The sequence below is a fragment of the Pseudophryne corroboree genome, chromosome 10 (genome assembly GCF_028390025.1).
Source record: "Pseudophryne corroboree isolate aPseCor3 chromosome 10, aPseCor3.hap2, whole genome shotgun sequence".
In the NCBI taxonomy this organism is placed as follows: Eukaryota; Metazoa; Chordata; class Amphibia; order Anura; family Myobatrachidae; genus Pseudophryne; species Pseudophryne corroboree.
In genome coordinates, this window is record NC_086453.1 from 50604680 (window position 1) to 50625608 (window position 20929).

Here is a 20929-nt window from a genome sequence, read left to right on the forward strand (position 1 = left end):
GCATGCAGGCAAAAGGCCAGTCATATCTGCCCAGACATAGAGGTAAGGGAAGTAGACTGCAGCAGGCAGCCCCTTCCCAGGAAAAGAAGCCCTCCACCGCGTCTGCCAAGTCCTCAGCATGACGCTGGGGCCGTGCAAGCGGACTCAAGGTGGGGGGGTAGTCTCAAGAGTCTCAGCGCGCAGTGGGATCACTCGCAGGTTGACCCCTAGATAGTACAAGTATTATCCCAGGGGTACAGATTGGAGAGTCGAGACATCTTCTCCTCGCAGGTTTCTGAAGTCTGCTTTACCAACGGCTCCCTCCGACAGGGAGGCAGCATTGGAAACAATTCAAAAGCTGTATATCCAGCAGGTGATAATCAAAGTACCCCTCCTACAACAAGGAAAAGGGTATTATTTTTCCACACTATATTGTGGTACTGAAGCCAGACGGCTTGGTGAGACATAGTCTAAACTGAAATCTTTGAACACTTACATAAAAGGTTCAAATCGAGATGGAGTCACTCAGAGCAGTGATAGCGAACCGGAAAAAAAGGGGACTATATGGTGTCCCTGGACATCAAGGATTACCTCCATGTCCAAATTTGCCCTTCTCCACAAGGGTACCTCTGGTTCGTGGTACAGAACTGTCAATATCAGTTTCAGACGATGCCGTTTGAATTATCCACGGCACCCCGGGCCTTTTACCAAGGTAATGGCCGAAAAGATGTTTCTTCAAAGAAAAAAGGCATCTAAATTATCCCTTACTTGGACGATATCCTGAAAAGGGCAAGTTCCAGAGAACAGTTGGAGGTCGGAAGAGCACTATCTAAAGTAGTTCTACGACAGCACGACTGGATTCTAAATATTCCAAGAATCGCAGCTGTTTTCCGACGATACGTCTGCTGTTCCTAGGAATGATTCTGGGCATAGTCCAGAAAAAGGTGTTCCTCCGGGAGGAAAAAGCCAAGGAGTTATTCGACCTAGTCAGAAACCTCCTAAAACCAGGCCAAGTATCAGTGCATCAATGCACAGGAGTCCTGGGAAAAATGGTGGCTTCTTACGAAGCGATTCCATTCGGCAGATCTCAGGGGATTTGCTGGACAAATGGTCCGGATCGCATTTTCAGATGCATCAGCGGATAATCCTGTCTCCAAGGACAAGGGTGTCTCTTCTGTGGGGGCTGCAGAGTGCTCATCTTTTAGAGGGCAGCACACTCAGCATTCAGGACTGTGTTCTGGGGACCACGGATACCAGCCTGAGAGGCTGGGGAGTAGTCACACAGGGAAAAAATTTCCAAGGAAGTGTGGTCAAGTCTGGAGACTTCTCTCCACATGAATATACTGGAGCTAAGGGCAATTTACAATGCTCTGAGCCTAGGAAGACTCCTGCTTCAAAGTCAACCGGTGCTGATCCAGTAGGACATCATCATGGCGGTCGCCCACGTTATCAGACGGGGCGACACAAGAAGCAGGAGGGCAATGACAGCAAGGATTCTTCGCTGGGCGGAAAATCATGTGATAACACTGTCAGCAGTGTTCATTCCGGGAGTGGGCAACTGGGAAGATTTCCTCAGCATAAATGAATTCCACCCGGAAAAGTGGAAACTTAATCTGGAAGTTTCCACATGATTGTAAACCGTTGGGAAAGACCAAAGGTGGTTATGATGGCGTCCCACCTGAAGCGCCAGGTCAAGAGACACTCAGGCAATAGCTGGGACGCTCTGGTAACACCGTCGGTGTACCAGTCGGTGTATGTGTTCCATCCTCTGCTTTTCATACCCAATGTATTGAAAATGATAGGAAGGAGAGGAGTAAGAACTATACTCGTGGCTCCGGTTTGGCCAAGAAGGACTTGGTTCCCGGAACTTCAAGAGATACTAAGAAGGGTCTTGATTCGGCAAGAACCGTGTCTGTTCCGGGACTTACCGCAGCTGCGTTGACGCCAAGGCGGGTGAACGCCGGATCCTAAGGGAAAGAGGCATTCCGGAAGAGGTCATCCCTACCCTGGTCAGAGCCAGGAAGGAGGTGACCGCACAACATTATCACCACTTAGGTGAAAATATGTGCCAGGGTGTGAGTCCAGGAAGGCTCCACGGAAGAATTTCAACTAGGTTAATTTCTACATTTCCTGCAAACAGGAGTGTCTATGGGTCTCAAATTGGGTCCATTAAGGTTCAAATTTCGGCCTGTTGATTTTCTTCCAGAAAGAAATTGGCTTCAGTTCCTGAAGTCCAGAAGTTGTTAAGGGAGTACTGCATATACAGCCCCTTTGATGTCTCCAGTGGCACTGGGCGATCTCAACGTAGTTTTGGGATTCCTAAAAAATCACATTGGTTTAAACAACTCAAATCTGTGGATTTGATATATCTCACATGGAAAATGACCATGCTGTTGGTCCTGGCCTCGGCCAGGCGAGTGTCAGAATTGGCGGCTTTATCTCACAAAGCCATATCTGATTGTCCATTCGGACAGAGCAAAGCTGCGGACTCGTCCCCAGTTTCTCCTTAAGGTGGTGTCAGCGTTTCACCTGAACCAGCTTATTGTGGTACCTGCGGCTACTAGGGACTTGGAGGACTCCAAGTTGCTGGATGTTATCAGGGCCCTGAAAATATAGTTTCCAGGTTGGCTGGAGTCAGGAAATCTGACTTGCTGTTTATCCTGTATGCACCCAACAATGCTGGGTGCTTCTGCTTCTAAGCAGTCGATTGCTCGTGGGATTGGTAGCACAATTCAACTTGCACATTCTGTGGCAGGCCTGCCACAGTCTAAATCTGTTAAGGCCCATTCCACAAGGAAGGTGGGCTCATCTTGGGCGGCTGCCCGAGGGGTCTCGGCATTACAACTTTGCCGAGCAGCTACGTGGTCGGGGGAGAACACGTTTGTAAAATTCTACAAATTTGATACCCTGGCAAAAGAGGACCTGGAGTTCTCTCATTCGGTGCTGCAGAGTCATCCGCACTCTCCCGCCCGTTTGGGAGCTTTGGTATAATCCCCATGGTCCTTTCAGGAACCCCAGCATCCACAAGGACGATAGAGAAAATAAGAATTTACTTACCGATAATTCTATTTCTCGGAGTCCGTAGTGGATGCTGGGCGCCCATCCCAAGTGCGGATTATCTGCAATACTTGTACATAGTTATTGCTAACTAAATCGGGTTATTGTTGTTGTGAGCCATCTTTTCAGAGGCTCCGCTGTTATCATACTGTTAACTGGGTTCAGATCACAGGTTGTACAGTGTGATTGGTGTGGCTGGTGTGAGTCTTACCCGGGATTCAAAATTCCTCCCTTATTGTGTACGCTCGTCCGGGCACAGTACCTAACTGGAGTCTGGAGGAGGGTCATAGGGGGAGGAGCCAGTGCACACCACCTGATCGGAAAGCTTTACTTTTTGTGCCCTGTCTCCTGCGGAGCCGCTATTCCCCATGGTCCTTTCAGGAACCCCAGCATCCACTACGGACTCCGAGAAATAGAATTATCGGTAAGTAAATTCTTATTATAAAACTATAAAATTTACCTAAAAGTACACCCAAACTTACTAACCTTGAACTCATAATTAAAATTAAGTAACCGTTCAGAAACCGGCCAACTGCCAGGTTACCAACCTGCCACCGCCACCTACTCCGAAAAGACTAACTAAAGGGACCTAAAAAGCAGAACAAAACTAACTAAAGAGACATAAAAGTAGAATACGGACTAATGCAACGAAACCCAAGAAAACTACCTAAAGGTACCTAAGAATGTGAATAAGGTCCCCCAAGAAGATCAGCATACCAGCCGGCCGCGGGTGCCGCCCGGAGCCAGTCCCGCAGGCCGTCCCCAGCGGAGGCCTCTACGCCCCCACCAGCGCACAGCCCGCAGCTTTGGCCGGGCCATCCCAGACACGAACAGCCCGTAGATGTATGAATGGCCGTCAAATCATATAAAGTGCGGACCTAACCGCCGTCCTGCAAAAGAAGGGTGTGACGCAGGTTAATAAGCAAAGTAAATATAGTATGAGTAGTAGATGGGCAACCTAACTGCGTCCCTAACGGGGAGGGGGTTTTGGGGGGAAGGGTCGCCCAATTTGACTTGAGGCAAAAACACAAAACTTCGTTAGCCGGCAAAAGCCGTAATTAAAACCAACGATAAAACAAAAATTCCTCAAGGCCCCCGCAATCGCAAAGTGCAACTGCGACGAGCGGCTAGTCCTCAAAGGGGCGCACTGGGAGGAAAAGGCCTGATATAGCGTATGACTGCACCAGACTTCCACCTACCCAGTGCCCGGACTTCGACTTCGGACCAACCCGCCGCAGCGGCTGCTGACGCTGCGCCGATGCGGAAAGAGTAAGTCCCAGTGTCGGCCGGAGATAGACCCAGGTACAAAAAACAACGTTCCAAAACCGACCGGGAGTGATATCTGGACAACGGGAACCGTCACGATGGACGAGCTACCCGGTGGGCGTTGGAGGCCGAAGGGACGAATAAGCCCGGGCCGCGGCCGCTGGACAAATGCCCCGCGCATGAGCCTGACCCATTCGAACCCACTGCCCCCTGCCGACTACGTCCGTCTTGGAGCGCTGAATCCGACACCACAAACCGTCAGGGCATACGACGACGCAGGCCGCCAGCACGGGCGAGGCTGAAGTCCGAGAGACGGACCCCAGCTCACCCACCCTGAGCGTACCGTGGAAAGGACATCGTAAAGGCCGCCACGAAGAGGCAAACCCGTATCCCCAATATCGTATCCCCGTATCGTGAGCTCTGAATCCTACACCCCAAACCTTCGGGGCGTGCGTCGACGGCCTTTATTGACTGAAAGGAAGGCCTATTAAATCTAAACATGTATTAAAAAACTCCCTGTCTAACTAAGGGACGGTTGAAAATATTTATCACACATAGCAGAAAGCAGACAGCTCAGGAAAATAAAATATCTCAAAATCATAGTTGAAATAATAACCTAAATGTTGGAGGGCCTTCTGCCCCGATGTTCTGGGATCGGCCTTCTGCCACCATCCCTAAGGGCCTGCTACCCAGATGTTATGGGATCGGCCTTCTGCCACCATCCCTGAGGGCCTGCTACCCAGATGTTATGGGCCACATAGCAGACAGCAGACATCTCAGGAAAATAAGATATCTCAAAATCATAATTGAAATAATAACCTAAATGTTGGAGGGCCATCTGCCCCGATGTTCTGGGATCGGCCTTCTGCCACCATCCCTAAGGGCCTGCTACCCCCGATGTTCTGGGATCGGCCTTCTGCCACCATCCCCAAGGGTCTGCTACCCCGATGTTATGGGATCGGCCTTCTGCCACCATCCCTGAGGGCCTGCTACCCAGATGTTATGGGATCGGCCTTCTGCTACCATCCCAGACATCCCGAATCCACTGCAACTCTGGGCCATCTGCCTTGTGAGGGGTCTTACCCACTATGGCCCCTCTCCAGAAGGTAGCGATTCGGCCAGATAGGCCGTAAAAGTTGCAGGAGCCAAAGACCTGTGGGCTAAATCCTCCAATCCGCACACAGAAGCAGGACAGAAGTCCCCTTGGATTAGAGTTGCAGGAGCTAACTGCCGAAACCACTGCCAGTCGCCGCGAGAAAGGGTATCATCAATTTTTGTTGCGCTCGGCCGGGACATGCTTGTCTCGCAACGTAATGTTGTTCACCCAGCATAGCAAGACTATCTGCGCGAAGACCCGCAGTCCAGCAAGGATGTGGACTCCTGCCTAATGATGGCAAAAAACCACGGCCAAATTGTCGCACCAGAAGACCACCTGTCTGTTATGCAGGGCATAGCGCCAGAGCGCCACTGTGCCCAGTATGGGAAAAAACATCCAGCAACAGCAAGAATCGCAAGCACCAGAGGCGTCCGTGAAAAGCTCCAGAGAGGAGGTGAAACGAACTAGAAATCCGTCCAAATACGTAAATCCCTCGAGTGCTAAACTAAGAAAATGATGAGGGTGTCTAATCCAAACAGTCGCCCATTCCAATTTCCCACAGCAAAACTCTACCCATTGGGATAACGTTCCAAGCAAAAAGAAACAGGCCCAAGAAGGATTGCCCTGTAGTAGAGTAAGCTTGTCCACGGTGAGCTCATAGAGGAAACCATCGGGAAGACGCAACACCGTGTCCCCAAGGAGCCTTCAGAGACCACCGACCGTATCCCTCTGAATCCCGAGGTAAACGGAGGGACCCTGCCAACGGCCACCGCAGCAAGACAACGCAGCGAACAGAGCCAGGTGGGCCGAGCAAAAGAAATCATCCAGGTAGTGCGACATACCCCGCTCGCCCGTCGCTTGCTGCGGACCCCAGTGGAGGAAAGAACTGCACCTTGCAAAGTCAGCGCACGAGAGAGAAAAAACCCCACAGGGAGGAAGCGATGGATGTATTAGCCATCATCCAGTTGAAAACCCATAATCGAAAGGCGAAAGGGTGCAGCGGAAGGAGCGAAATGCTGATGCGATGTCCAATTCACACATAGCCGCCCCCGGACCAAACGACCGAATGGCATCTATGGCCGAATCAAACTTACAGATAGGTAAACGACCCTACCTGATAATAGGGATAGCCTTATTAACCGATGACCCGAGAGGACAGGAAAGATGGATGAGAAAGCCTATCATCCCGGCCAACGACAATGCGGCCGCAACCTTCTGCCGGAGCACGCCCGGAAACTACCGAGCCGAATGCAAGTTCGTACTAGCCCTGTGATCCGCCAGACTATGTATCGGCAAGAGGCAACCAGGTGCGAAAACCCGAGGTAAGAATAGGGCGTCCACCGGCCGCGTGAGCCGTCACAGCCAGGGTATGAGCGCTCGAAGTCTAATTGGGGAGGGGGCTGTTGGGGAGGGGGCTGTGGCCAGCGCTTGGGGCCGCGGGAGCGCGGCTCTGCGGGCCGGAATTACCCCTGTGCCGTGTACTGGGGCAGTCCTTGATCCCGTGGCCTACGCCACAGCTGATACAGGAGTGACGAATGCGACACCGCCGCCCCAAACCGCATCGGGCAGAATTGAAAGCGAAGAATTAACCATGCCCCCGCGCGCCATGAACCCCCGCAAAAGCTGGCAGAATGAGAGGCCGGTCGTGGAACCCGTCGTTCCTGCTGTACCGGCTGGCTCTGCGGCAGCTCCGGGCACAATCCCACATCCTTTTTACCGAAGGTATAGATCTGCCGCCCATGCTGTTTGCGCCGGAAGTCCCAGTAGTAACGCCGCCAAGTATGGTACAGCACGTGTATAAGGAATTGAAGGCGCATGATGTTCATGTGTTCGACCGGGCGCGACTCTGAGTAACACGCCGCCAAGATCAACATGCACCTAACTCAAGTCGGGTAGGAGCGCAAAGCGTCCTCGCTGTCCCGGCCCTTTTGCTTAGCCGAAAGCAAGGCTATACGAGCATCACTAGTAAGAGCAAAATATAAGCAGATAGGCCCTTACGGATTCGGTCCCAGACCGGGGCCGGAGACCACGGTGCACTGCCGTGTTGGCGCAGTGAACGGTGTACTACTCCCCCGACACTTGCGAGGCGGAAGAGGTTGAATGCCGTAGCTCGCAGCGTTTTTGACCCTGGACTCTGTGCAAACTGTCGCAGGAAGGGGACACACCCTCCGAGGACGTGGAGGCAAGGGAAGAGTCCGTGCCACTGCGCCTATCGCGCTTGCCGGTACCCCTACGCGCACTGTTGCCGCTGCGAGAGGAGCGGGACTGAGTACTAGATCCCCCCCCCACTACGGGGGTAACTGCGCTCCCGTCGGACCAGTCAGGGTCCGATGAAGACTCACCAGTAAGAGGGGGAACTCCGTCCGTCCCAGCAGCCGCCGTACGACTTGTAGATGCGTCGACTGACTCCATTCCTGGCCCGACGTCTGCGGCTGGGGAAACAAAAGCGACAATGTTCCCCCGTTCCCCAAACGGACCCGCAGCCGCCGGGGGTGGGGCAGGCGGGGCGACCGTCACTCCAGAGGACAGGAGAGATTGCGCATTGTTATCCGCCAAAAAAGCGGTGGCCCATCCCGGTCTCCCGGGTACGGAGGATAACAAGGGAGCTACCGTCGACACGGCAGCAGCACAAATAGCGGACAAGGTGGTGGCGTTCACCACGGGTGCAGCCGCCGTGACAGGGGCTCTAAGATCAGACGCGGCACGCGAGTCGCGCGCCCCACGGGAGGTACGCAAACCTCCCGTCGGGAGAAAGGCCCCTGGAGGAGAAGCCGGAGAGTCGCCAGAACTAGAAAGAGGCGGCTCAACGTCGGCTGAGTGCTGTCCGCTGCAGCTACGGAAGCAGACATCTGGACGCGGGGAGGGACTGATCGCTCGCCTACTGTCGTCGCCCGCCGCCCCCGTATGAAACCGGTAGGGCTGCACGTTGACGGCTGGCGGCAGTACAAAGCGGGCCACTAGCCGCCTGGGAGGGGCCGGCATCACGGGTCCAACCACGGCAGGAGAGTCTTCTAACCGGCCCTGCCCTATCCGCAACTGGCAACGGGGGATGTGAAACCGCAGAGCGGGGGCGACACCCCGCTCTGTCGGGGGAGGGCGCAGGCCGGACCTGACCGGCCGAAAGGGGGTGGGGCGGCCAGATGGGTCAGGCCTCATCGGGCCCCCCAGCTGGCAGGATGAGAAGCCGCACGCAGGTGCTGCCTAGACTGCATGTGTCTGGCAGCCGCGCGACCCCCCGCCCGCCCAGGAACCCCAGTAGTGGATGTTCGTGGCCGCTTTTTTTTTTTTATTATTATTATTTATTTTTTAGATTTTATTTTTTTATTTTTTATTTAAAATAAACATTTTGGCCGCAGTAGCGCCCCCTGGTGACAGCAAGCTGCCGATCCACGGGCCGGGAGCTCCGCCCCGGCCCCACGTGATCGGAGCTGCTGCTGGTGGCGCCTAGCGACGGGCTCAGGGACGGCAGAGCACCGTCCCTGGCAAGCCGCCGCGTGCGCCCTCTATCCCCCGCGCTCCGTCCCCCGCCGCGGCCAGAGAGCGCACTCGCGGGGGAGCACGGGCGGGCAGCCGAGGCCGGCCGCGCGCGCCCCGAACCTCTCCGGCAGCCGCAGCAGGCACTCCCCGGGCTGGCTGGACCTCAGGGCGTCCAGGAGCCGGGCGGGGGGCAGCGATGCGAGCTGAATTCTGGCGGCCATAGGGGAGGCACAGAGCGCCTACGAAATCTAAACTTGTAAACCTCGTACCAAGGTAAGAATAGAAGGGTAAAGAAGACCAGGAGAAGTGGGAATATAGAAAGTAAAAGAACAGAGGAGAGGGAGTGAAAGAAGTAGAAAGGGATATTTTTGAAGTATGAGAGAGAATAAGGGTATAGTATATTAAATGAGATAAATATACTTGCAGACCTCATGAGAAGAGCTGAAAAGAGGGAGGAAGTATCATGTCAGCAGCCTGTATGTATGACAGGCCAGCCCCTATACATGATCCAGCCAATCAGCCCCTCGGACCCTCTCTCCACGTTCCTCCCACCACAAAACATTAACCCCTTCCAAGCCAAGGTGATGCACTGAGTGGCGCTGAGGAAGCCCCGACGGTTCGTTTATGCTGCTATGGTCACAGTATGTTCCCTACGCAGTCTATCTCTCTGAGCTTTGCTAACTACACCCCATAGTAAGTTGCATGTTTATTATAGGGTGAAATGTCCTATGGTGGTGAAAATTGTTAGTGTTTCGTCCTATTCATTAAGGGGTTACCCCCACCATCGGTTATGCTGCCAATTTAACACCACTCAAATAAAAGAATGAAAGAAATTCCCCTATAAAGCATTTTTTTCAATGATCAATATATTTTTAAATATTTTAAACAGTTTTACCGCTTTAATCTATTTTTATTTTAATGAGAGGAACTGAAGGTCAAAATTGCAAATATCACATCAAGCCGGGCCCCTTGTAGCGGCAAGTTAACCCTTTCCACTCCGGGGCAGTATCACTGAGGCCAAGAGTGTCGCAATTTTTTTTTTTTTTTTAGAAAGTTACCGTAATCGCCCTATGGACCTCATTCAGAGACATACATAAACCCGATGGTTTATGCACGTCTCCAATTGTTAGAGATCTGCGCATTCACAGAGTCTGTACTGCGCATGTGCCAGACACGCCAGTCTCTTCTGCAAGATAGCCGCAACAATCTTGATGCAGCATAATGGATATGGTGTGGCATCGGGGACCGGTCAACAAAATATGAACATGTTGCCCCCATTTTGTAGGTTATCCGATCCCAAGATCTGCATCTTCGGACGCAGACTTCCTGGCCACAGCTGAGCTGTTCCGCCGGTCGGTCTGAATACGCTGAGGCTTACTCACATGGCCAGGGGCTACGGTCATGGCGACCAATGGTCGCTACTGTGATCCAGTGCTGCGTCTTCAGATGCAGCACTCGGATTGCAGATGCTAGCAGTAGGCGTCTTTATCCTACAGATACTCACTGCGTCAATCTCTGAAGCAGGCCCTTTGTTAATTAGTGAGGCTAATTACATTATAATCTTAATAATTATGAAACATCAGCCCTATGGTAGGTGCCACTGAACATCAAAGGGCTTTATCTTACACTTTTAATGAAATCTGTAGTTTAAACCCACAACTGGGCATTAGTTGATTGCAGGGCGTTTGTCCTACTGAGCTAAATAACATACCTGAAGTAACTCTGATGATTTTTATTTACCTAAGAATATCCAGCATACTAATTGTCTCATCCCTATGCTGACAGCTGCCACCTTAACTGTTACTTAGGAGGGCCGAACACACACTGGACAATGCAGCAGCATGGCTAAGAGGACTTGCTATACAGTCTCCTAGTTAACAGAGGGCGTCAGTACAGAACAGGGAATCTGCACACAGAGTTTGGCCCCAACTAAGGGCCTAATTCAGACCTGATCGTAGCCCTGCAATATTTTGCAGGGCCACGATCAGGCACACAGACATGCAGGGGGACTCCCAGCACAGGGCTAGTACGACCTGCTTGCCCAACCCCCCCTTCCCCCGCAAAAGTACAAAAGCATCGGTCATCGGTGATGCTTTTGTACTTCAGGAGTAGATCCTGCACGCTGGCCGGGAGCTACTCATTGCTGCCCTGGTCGCAGCGGCTGCGTGTGACTTCACGCAGCCGCTGCGACCCGCCCCCTGGCACCGCAGGCATGGCCGGACCGCGGCCACAAAACGGCGAGCACACACGCCCAGCGACTGCCTTTGCCTGTCAATCAGCACTGTGGCGCTGGCGCATGTGCACTTCAGACCCGATCTCTGCTATGCGAAAACGCACAGCATCGATCGGGTCTAAATGACCCCCTAAGTATGATTAGAAATAGCTGCTATTTTCTACTTGCACCTTTGTACTATCTTAGGGGGTTATTCAGTATGGATCACATTAGCGATCCCCATGACATTTTCCCGATAATCAGGAAACTGCACATACAGGACCCGTTCTGCGCATGTGTAGGACGCAACCATCGATGGTCATTTGTGACGGAAAGCTGAGTAAGCCTTAGCGTACTCAGGCTGAACGTCGCCGGGCGTCCAGTGTTGCCAGAAATGGTGGGGAGTGCATTGCGTGACGCAGTTTCTTTGGCCTCGCAAGCCGCCCGGCAACAACCAGCCTGAGTAAGCTAAGGCTTACTCAGCTCTCCGTCACAAATGACCATCGATGGTTGCGATGTTTGATCCCAGACTGCGACTCGCAGCACTGGGATCGCAAATGCAGAAAGAAGGTGTGTAACACCTCCTACTGCATTTGCATTGCGAAGGATCACATTTGCAAAGCTGTTCGGAGCAGCTTTGCAAATGCGATCCATACTGAATGAGGGCTTTAGTCGCTGACTAAGAACTTTGGGATGTTACTTTCACCATTTCTGCGATGGGGGAGAGACAATTCTCCCTAACCATTACACTTTGCTTTTTGCAAAGCTGCATAGTAAAGTCAGGATAAGCCTGAAGAATGATTTTTCCCCTCATGTTTTATACATTTACATTTCTGGTTTTACTCTTCCTTTATTTTACTTACAAGAACCCAGTAGAAGCTGTTCTTTTAGCATTGCATAAAATCCTCCTGTTTCCCAGCAGTCTGTGAGCCGTGGCGATGAGCCTAGCTGTGACCCCCCGCGCGCTTTGTGTCAAATGGAATTTAAGTCAGATGCTAAGGATGAAACTGTAATAGAATTGTGATGATACATAGAGCTGGCCTGTTATGTATATTGTTCCCTCTGTTACTGACGCCCTCCTTTCCTAAACCATATCTGTATTCTCCCTGGGAAGGAGCTCGTGCACATGCGATGCAGAGCTGAACATACGCCTGTAGGGGGAGCGTATCTTGTCTGTTTTCAGATATATCGCTTGCATCAAGGATAGGGCTGATGCAGGAGCGCAGTGATCAGGGCCATAGCTAGGGTGTGCGGGCAGTGCTGCTACACAGAGGGCAGGGCATTGCAGGCGGCATCGCCAGTGTCACATGACCCTTCTGCCTGGCGGTGAGCCTGGAACGGCACCCTGTAGCCAATATCGTTGCAGTGCCACCTGGAGCATCCTTTGGACACTCCGGGAATGCACCCTGCACTTCCTGGTGCTGGCGGCTCCGCCCCCTTTTTACGCACTGTTGCCTTGTTACTCTACTTGCAGTGATGTTGGTGACTTACATCAAACCATGCGTATGGATAGGGGCAGCCCACTCACAGATGCATACACCTCCATAGACGTGTCCCTATTACCCATCGTTTATGTGACATACAGATGTAGCCATGCTCATCCATCCCCAAGGATGGCGCGACTAGTGTCCCTGCGTCTATGAAGCTCACGAGCATATGTCTGGACCAAGTCTCCTGCCACCCAGACGCCCATTTACTGAGGACCTGCAGCTGATGATGCGATTCTCAATAAAACACGTCATCATAGTCATGCCCCCTGCTGTACAATGCCGGTAATCTTGGTATTGTGTAGTGGGGATGTGTCCATGATGATACGATCATGGTCACTGCACCCACCTGCGCCGCCTCCTTTGCCAATCCCCTGCACAGCCCCTTATACCTTGCCAGGATTGCCTCCTGGAGGGGGCAGCCAGAAACTTGTCAACTATGGTGGGTGCCAAATGAAGAGAGTACAGGGGCAATCCAGGAAGATGTGTTGCTATGGTGATGGTGTTCCTGCAGAGGTGAGGAAATGTGTTGCTACAGGGGATAGCCACACTGCCGGGCCTTGCACATCCTGCTCTGCTTTGTACACACCTCTGGCTCCATATGGGTGTTGTAACATGGCTTTTTCCACTAGTAAATTGTATGTATTTTACATGTTTAGTCAAGTGAAGTTTTGTTGTGGCCCCCGGACTAGAAAAGGTTGTGAACGCCTCTTATAGATAGTCACTCAGAAACGGTTATGTTCTCTGACTTCCACCATCTTGTTAGGTTTGGCCGATTTGCTCAAATTTCCCATTTCAGTCATACACCTGTACGTTCTTCCTTCACCTCTGTGTGATAGGTTTACAAACATTTTGTGGATGGTTATTAATAAACTTGACACAATTCCTTCTCATAATCTCATCATCATTCAAGGTTCTATAGTTACAGTAGAATCAATGTATTGACTTAGAATTTTTGGTAAGAGGCAGAATCACCGGGAACTCGCTAATTTCCACCAATCCGGAAGTCTCACTGCTCTTCACCGTCAGCCAATCGCAAGTGTTTTATGTATGGGTGGGTTCTTTTTTTTTTTGTGCGGGTCTCTCTTCTTTTCGTGTCCCCTCCCCATTTAGACTACAATGAATCAAGAAAGAAGAAAAGCTATTTTTTTTAGATGAGGTCTAATGTCCATCGCCATGAAAATCCTTCTCATCGGCTCCAGCTCCCTAAGGAAGTTACTTCCAGATTTACAGCACAGCCTTTTCTCTCTTCCATCACCAGGTTTGTTGCGGCTGGAGGAGCTGGTCCGTCAGTTCCTAATATCAAAAGACACACTTTCTGTGCGGATGTTGGACGACACCAATGATCCAACCCCTTTATTAAAGGAAATTCGTGATGACAAAGTTTCCACTATCATTATAGATGCCAATGCCACCGTGTCCCACCTCATTCTTAAGAAGGTCAGTATTCCTCTCTCTACATCTATGATTTCCCCTTCCCAGTTGTCTGTGTTATCTACAATTCTCCACCTCACTCTCCTTTTCCTTCCTCTGTCTGCAGGCCTCGGAGCTTGGGATGACGTCTGCTCATTACAAATATATTCTGACAACAATGGTGAGACCAGATGTCCAGAAAGAGAGAAGGGGAAGGGGGGGCGACCATCTAGGCTGGAGGATAAACTGGAGCATTCATAAGAGTACAAAGCAATATTAGGAAAATACATATTAAAATAAAGATTGCAATGAAAGAAACAGTGGATTGAGAAAGGAGTCACATGCCATATCCGGATAATAGGTCGACCCCATATGGATGACATGCATTAGTTCAACAGGTACAAAAGATCAACATGGTCAAAAGGTCGACATGACATGGTTGACAAGCATTATGGTCGACAAGTTTTTTTTACTTTAAAAAAAAAAAAATCATACTTTACCATCCACGTGGACTAAGATTGGGAATAGTAACTTTGCCTGCGTGGCGAGTGAAGTGAGCCTACGAGGGTGCAAATTTCCACCAATTTAGCTTTTACATGGTTCAACATACACAATGTAGTGGCCAATCCCAGGATTGATGGGATTCCGGCCTAAAATTGTCCGGGATTCAATCCCGGGATTGGAGCTTCTAATCCGGGGGATTTCGGGATTGACCACCACTTTACTTTTTTCTATGCTGGGCAGCATTGAGCATCCTCAGGAGACTCAGAAGCTGCCTGGCTCCCGCTGCTCAGCTTCCCCTGCCCCTGGCTGGGCCTACCTGACCTCACCGGCGCCCGGCAGTACCCTGCATCTTACCGCCTCTCCTTGCAGCAAGTGATCCACCCCCCCTCCCTCCTAGAGTAGGGGGAGTTAACTAGGCTGGGCGGGGGGAGGGGGGGGGGGGGGGCTGGTTGAAAAAAGAGCAATCACGGGAATGATAATTTTTCAATCCCGATTCCAGGGATTGAGAAACCTTGATTGGCCACCCTAATGTACAATGCCACACACAAAAAAAAAAACACTGTGTTGACAGTTTTTGTATCGACCTTTTTTACCTGTCGACCATTTACGGATGTCTACATTTTACATGTCAACCAACTGATCCTGTCGACATTTTGACCAACCTAACATGTACATGTCGACCATATGGGCTCAACCTAGTGACTGTTGCCCTAATACTGGTCGACCTAATAATAATCCACACCCGTCCCAGTCATTGCCCACAGATATGTTAGTTCTTAGCTATTTCTAAAATAATATAAGACACTTTCCGTCAGAATTGTTGATTTTTGGAATTTTTTTAACTTGGGATTTAAAGCAACATTTTTTTTCAAGTCGGGTTGTGCCTATAGAAATACTTTAAATTCTGTAGCACAAAATGCAGGTTTTGACTTTTAAAATTTTTTTTTTTTTAATTACATTTCCCCCATTGTGTTTCTCTGTCTGTTTCTATGACAGCATACAGTACAGTATATCCTGGTTTATTTTAAAGCATATATTGTAGGTGCAGTTGTGTTTATACATGTCCGGTTATCTGTGCATAGACAACATGCATGGCTATCCCTGCGAAATGGGTGGTGACACACTTATTAAACAGACTTGCTCTGTGTTCATTACAGGACTTTCCGTTATTATCTCTGGAAGGGGTGGTAAGTGACCATTCCAACATCCTGGGGTTCTCTATGTTTAATAGCAGCCATCCCTTCTATTTGGAGTTTCTGAGGAGCCTCAACATGTCTTGGAGAGAAAACTGTGAACTCAGCACATACCTGGGGCCTGCAGTAAGTGACAGTATTATAATGGAGTGTTGGGGAAGTGATAAATTATAGCCCTCATAGATTATAAGCAATGCTATTACGTACATCAGAACTTGTATTCACAGGTGTGCACAGAAAATAAATATATACAGTATATATAAATTCATGATTTCTAGAGGGGAGTTTCCAAAAGAAAAGAAAGCTTGCTGCAATAAGCCTGAATCAGGTCCTTTTATTAGACAAGTATTGGCAATTGTATAAGTCAGATTTGTGTATTAGCACCAATTACAAGGACGATGAAGCACAGCCCCGCACACTACAGACAAAGGGGTATATTCAATTGAAGTCGAAAACTGCCGTCTGTCGAAAAGACGGCAGTTTTCGACTTTTTAAGGTTGAATCCTGATTCGACCTATTCAATATATCCCTAAATTTTTTGACAAGTCGATGAATTCGACTTGTCGAAAAGCACGTGGATCGGCGGAATAGCTGCCGATCCACGTGCTTGTGTCGAAAACGGGGCCCCTTTTCGACCATCTCAGTCCGACATCAAAAGATGTCGGACTGAGATGCGGACCCGGAGGAGGAGAGGGGGGGAGCCGCAGGGAGACGGGAGGATAGCCGGCAAGCATAGAGGGGAGATCAGCACTACAGTAGCGCTGCAGCTGGATGTCACTCAGCCACTCGACCTCACAGCAGCTTCCACCCGGCACCAGCACGCTGCTGGAGCCGGGTGGAAGCTGCCGTGAGGTCGGGCGGCTGAGTGACATCCTGCTGCAGTAGCGCTGATCTTCCCTGTATGGCCGCCGGCTGTCCCCCCGCTGGTCTTCCCGCGGCTCACCCCCCTTCTCCTCCTCTGCGTCCCATCTCAATTCGACTTGAAAAAGTCGAATTAAGATGGGATTGAATAGGGGTTGTCGGATCCATTCCGACAAATACATGTCGGAATGGATCCGACTTTAATTGAATATACCCCAAAGTGCGCCTTCTCCTATTCTATTACTCACATAAGTGTCAGCTCTTATGCACCTTCATAAGGGCATATCAAGGAATACAGGAACTGATTAAGACGCAATACCAGTGGTGGATTAAACCCTATGGAGACCCCTAGGCAGTAGAAATCTCGGGACCACCCTCGCAGATTATCTCCTAATACGTTTTTAACTTTACCAACCAGCCGACTACGATCTGGAAACTGTAATGTGAATCTGATGCCTATGGCTTATGTATTTTAAGTTGGGTACATTACATTAATACAGTATTTTCTCTGATAGTTTTTAATGTAAAGTTTTTGTTTATTTGCGTCGATTATTTTTTTCTATCTTTTGGAACAATTTAAGAAAGTTTGATTATAATTTTCTGTCGACATCAAATCAATATTGTATTGATCCGTTGTCGTGGAGCCCCTAAAAGTGCAGGGGTTCATAGACGGTGCCTATTTTTATGAGGTTGAGTGATTATAGGCCATCTGCGCATGCATCATGGTTGCACTGTAGAAGCACCAAAGGTACCTTTGCGAAGTTGCTCACATTGAGGAGTTTTTAGCAATTTGCTTGACAGTCAGGGATCATTTATGACTGTTACGGGGGTTGCAGCAAAACAACTGGATCCCATACACAGAAAACATGGCGCCAGCCTCTCACTTTCCGCGACCATTCTGCGTGACCATAGTTTTATTCGGGTGGTCTTCAGGTTGCCAGTGGCCGGCCTCCCGGCGACCACCATACCGGCGCCTGAATCCTGACCGCCGGCATACAGACATCTTTTCTTCCTCTTGGGGGTCCACGACCCCCCTGGAGGGAGAATAGATGGCGTGGCGCGCGTACCGTGCCCGCAAGGGTCTCATTTGCGCGCCCAGCTGTCTGTATGCCGGCGGTTGGGATTCCGGCACCGGTATGCTGGTTGCCGGGACCCCGACCGCTGGCAAACCATACTACACCCGTTTTATTCAGATGGTCGATTATCGAAGGATGTGCGACCACCGCTGTGTGTTTTACACAGATGCTGAGATTAGCAAATCCACCGGTGGGCGTCTCAGTATATCTCCAGACGGCGTCAGCATTAGCAGATTATCGCACATTAGCTGCGTACGGGGTTGCAGCTGTGATTGCGTGAGCCCACATCCCTGAACCAGGCCCTCACACCTTCCTAGCAAGAGACAAGAGATGGGGTTTTTAGGCCATGGGGTGCCCCTTCTGTGTATATGTACAAGACATTAGTTATCCATACCCTGGGAAGTGCGCGCAAAGAGACCTAGCTTTATTATTTTAAATTATACATAATTAAATAAAATTATTAAAACACATATTATGTATCATTAAGTATAATTATAGCATCACCTTTGTAAGTAACAAATTATACATTAACATTTGCTAAAACAGGTTTCAGTTTTCTATTTGATTGGCCAGTAAATGTTAATTGGGAAGGATGGTAGTTGTGTTTTTCCCCATTGAATTCCCAGTGGTGAGCGTCATGGCTCAGAGGTGACCCCAGTGACTGGTTGATAGGACACAATGCTGGGTAATTATGAAAATCACACTGTATATGAAATTTCTTTCACAGCGGTGCCATTCAGCTGAGTACCATACACACAAAGACGGCAGTGCAGGTGTAGCTCAAAGTCAGAAAAGTGGTGGGGCTTAATAGCTGGCATTAATGAGGCGCTATCTCAGACTTGGCACAGATTAAGTGCATGGTGCTATATGGGGGACATTACAAAAATGATTCGCCCATTCATTTTGTTTGGCTTTTCTTTGTGCGCAGATTCTATGTGCCATCAGCTGGTGTCACTGCAGTGGGAGGAGTTAGTGTAAATCATATTTACCCACAGATATAGCCATGCTCATCTTACTGCGCTGCGGCACGCTGCATGGAACGCCAGGCTGCGACTATTCATAGTTGGCGATTGCGCCATTAATTCCTAATGGGATTAATGGAGCAACAGTCGGCTGCGTATAGGGGGTCATTCCGAGTTGATCGTAGCTGTGCTAAGTTTAGCACAGCTACGATCGTTAACTCAAACATGCGGGGGAATGCCCAGCACAGGGCGAGTCCGCCCCGCATGTCAGTGCCGGCCCCCCCGTACAAATACAAAAGCATCGCTCAGCGGCGATGCCTTTGTATTTGAGGAGTAACTCCCGGCCAGTGCAGCTCCTGCAGCTGGCCGGGAGTTGCTTGTCGCTCCCGCTGGCCGCAGCGGCAGCGTGACACATTACGCAGCCGCCGTGGCCCGCCCCCCCAATGGTCTGGCCACACCTGCGTTGGCCGGACCGCTCCCCCTAAACGGCGGCTTGACGCCGTCGTACAGCCCCCTCCCGCCTAGCAACCGCCTCTGTCTCAGAAGCGGTCGCTAGGTAATGAAAGCTGCCATGCGCCAGCGCACTGCGGCGCCGGCGCATGCACAGTTCCGACCTGATCGCTGCGCTGCAACAAACTGCAGCGAGCGATCGGGTCAGAATGACCCCCATAGTCACAGCCTGGCTCACCATGCAGCATGCCGCAGCGCTGTAAGATGAGCATGGCTACATCTGTACTTTTCTTTTCTGTGCTCCTGGAAATGGGAGGAGTGGGGGATCCAGGTGGAAGGGGCGGAGACTTGAGGTAGTGATGCCTATCGGGGGGTAAGTGGTTTAAGCCATTGGTAGAAAACATGCCTCACCATCACTGGGGGCGGAAACACTTGCCATCGTCCATAGACCATCAATGGTTGTGAAACCATCAATGCCAATGACCATCTCCATACCCGTGTCACTTTGCCACTTTGACCCGGGTTTTTGCTAAGGGTTCCCCCCCCCCCCCCAAACCCCCACCCCCAAAAAAAAACGTGATATGGGGGAGTGCGAATGGGTAACCCGGGTCATCCAACCATTTAAACCCTATAGAGAGCCGGCTCACCGATAGGGGTGAAGCGACGGCAATAACCCAAGTGCAACATGCAGTGTGAATGGGTTTCAAGCCGCTGTGGCAAGGCTTGAAACCTGTCTTCATGGACCCGGGTTTTTTAGTCTGAAAGGGGTATTAGTGGCTTTGTGGCCTCCTGCCAACAGAATGCCACAATTTTGCCAAATAGTCACGAGGGTGACGAGGCCATGAAGAGAGCCAATGGTCACTGGAGAAGTGGGAGGGATATGGGAGGTTGTCTAATACCGAATTCGGGAGTCTCCCAGAGATTCTGGGAGAGTAGTTGTAGATGTGTTACAGTGTTGGTGTTAGGTGGTTGGCCTGTAATAAGGACAGCAAAGACATCACCAGCGGCATACCACTAAGTGGTGACATCTCCTTAAGGAGAAGTATATTCCAGAATAGTGAGGTTGGAAAACCTTGGTTAGTGGCCTTTAATGAATAACATGGATGAAAAAGACCTGGGTTTATTGGTAACTGCCTTGTGGGTCATAGTGTTACTGGTTGAAGGAAAATAGAGTAAGTGTTCTGCTAAGAGTAGATATTGGAAATATTGATAGTGATGATTACTTTCACTGTCTGAAAAGTGAGTGTGATATCGGTCATACCCAATGAGAACTTCTCTTTCCCGCTCTGCTTTTTCCCCTCCCTCGCTCAGCTCTCAGCTGCACTCATGTTTGACGCCGTACATGTCGTAGTCAGTGCCGTGCGGGAGTTAAATCGGAGCCAGGAAATTGGCGTGAAGCAGCTGTCCTGCAGCACATCGCAGATCTGGCAACACGGGACGAGCCTTATGAACTACCTACGCATGGTAAGCAGGCATTTACGTGGCCAACTTCCTATTAGCTGAGTTAGTAGTGAAAACATGTGGCTTTGAGAAGATACAGGTGGAAGTGTTATTTTGAAGGTGGGCTTGACTGCATTTGCACAAATTGTTACATGAATAGGGGAGCCATTCATAAACTGGGATGGGGGCTGGGGTGTTCAGCAGTAGACAGCAGCTTTTGAAGTAGAAGTGTAATTAAGTTTTTGACATCGATAGTACAGCTGGAATAAGGCTGTATTGCAATATTGCAATATACAGTCCTTAAAACATACATACATACTGTACATACATACATACATACATACATACATACTTTACCATTTTTGAGAAAATAATAGATTAAACTATGTGTCTTACATTTCTGCATGTACTTCCTGTTATAACGCCTTAGCATTATTCAGATTAGCTCTTGGTGTG

General features: G+C 50.2%; 1 protein-coding gene across 3 annotated transcripts in view; it reads left to right on the top strand.

The window, feature by feature from the left end:
• GRIK5 (glutamate ionotropic receptor kainate type subunit 5) overlaps positions 1 to 20929 on the top strand; it is a 492150-nt gene that overhangs the window by 339922 nt on the left and 131299 nt on the right. For all 3 annotated transcript variants that reach the window (XM_063942365.1, XM_063942364.1, XM_063942366.1), the window contains 4 exons: positions 13836 to 14014; positions 14115 to 14168; positions 15649 to 15810; positions 20345 to 20497. In XM_063942365.1, coding sequence (XP_063798435.1) covers positions 13836 to 14014; positions 14115 to 14168; positions 15649 to 15810; positions 20345 to 20497 — 548 coding nt within the window. The remainder of the gene's footprint in view (positions 1 to 13835; positions 14015 to 14114; positions 14169 to 15648; positions 15811 to 20344; positions 20498 to 20929) is intronic.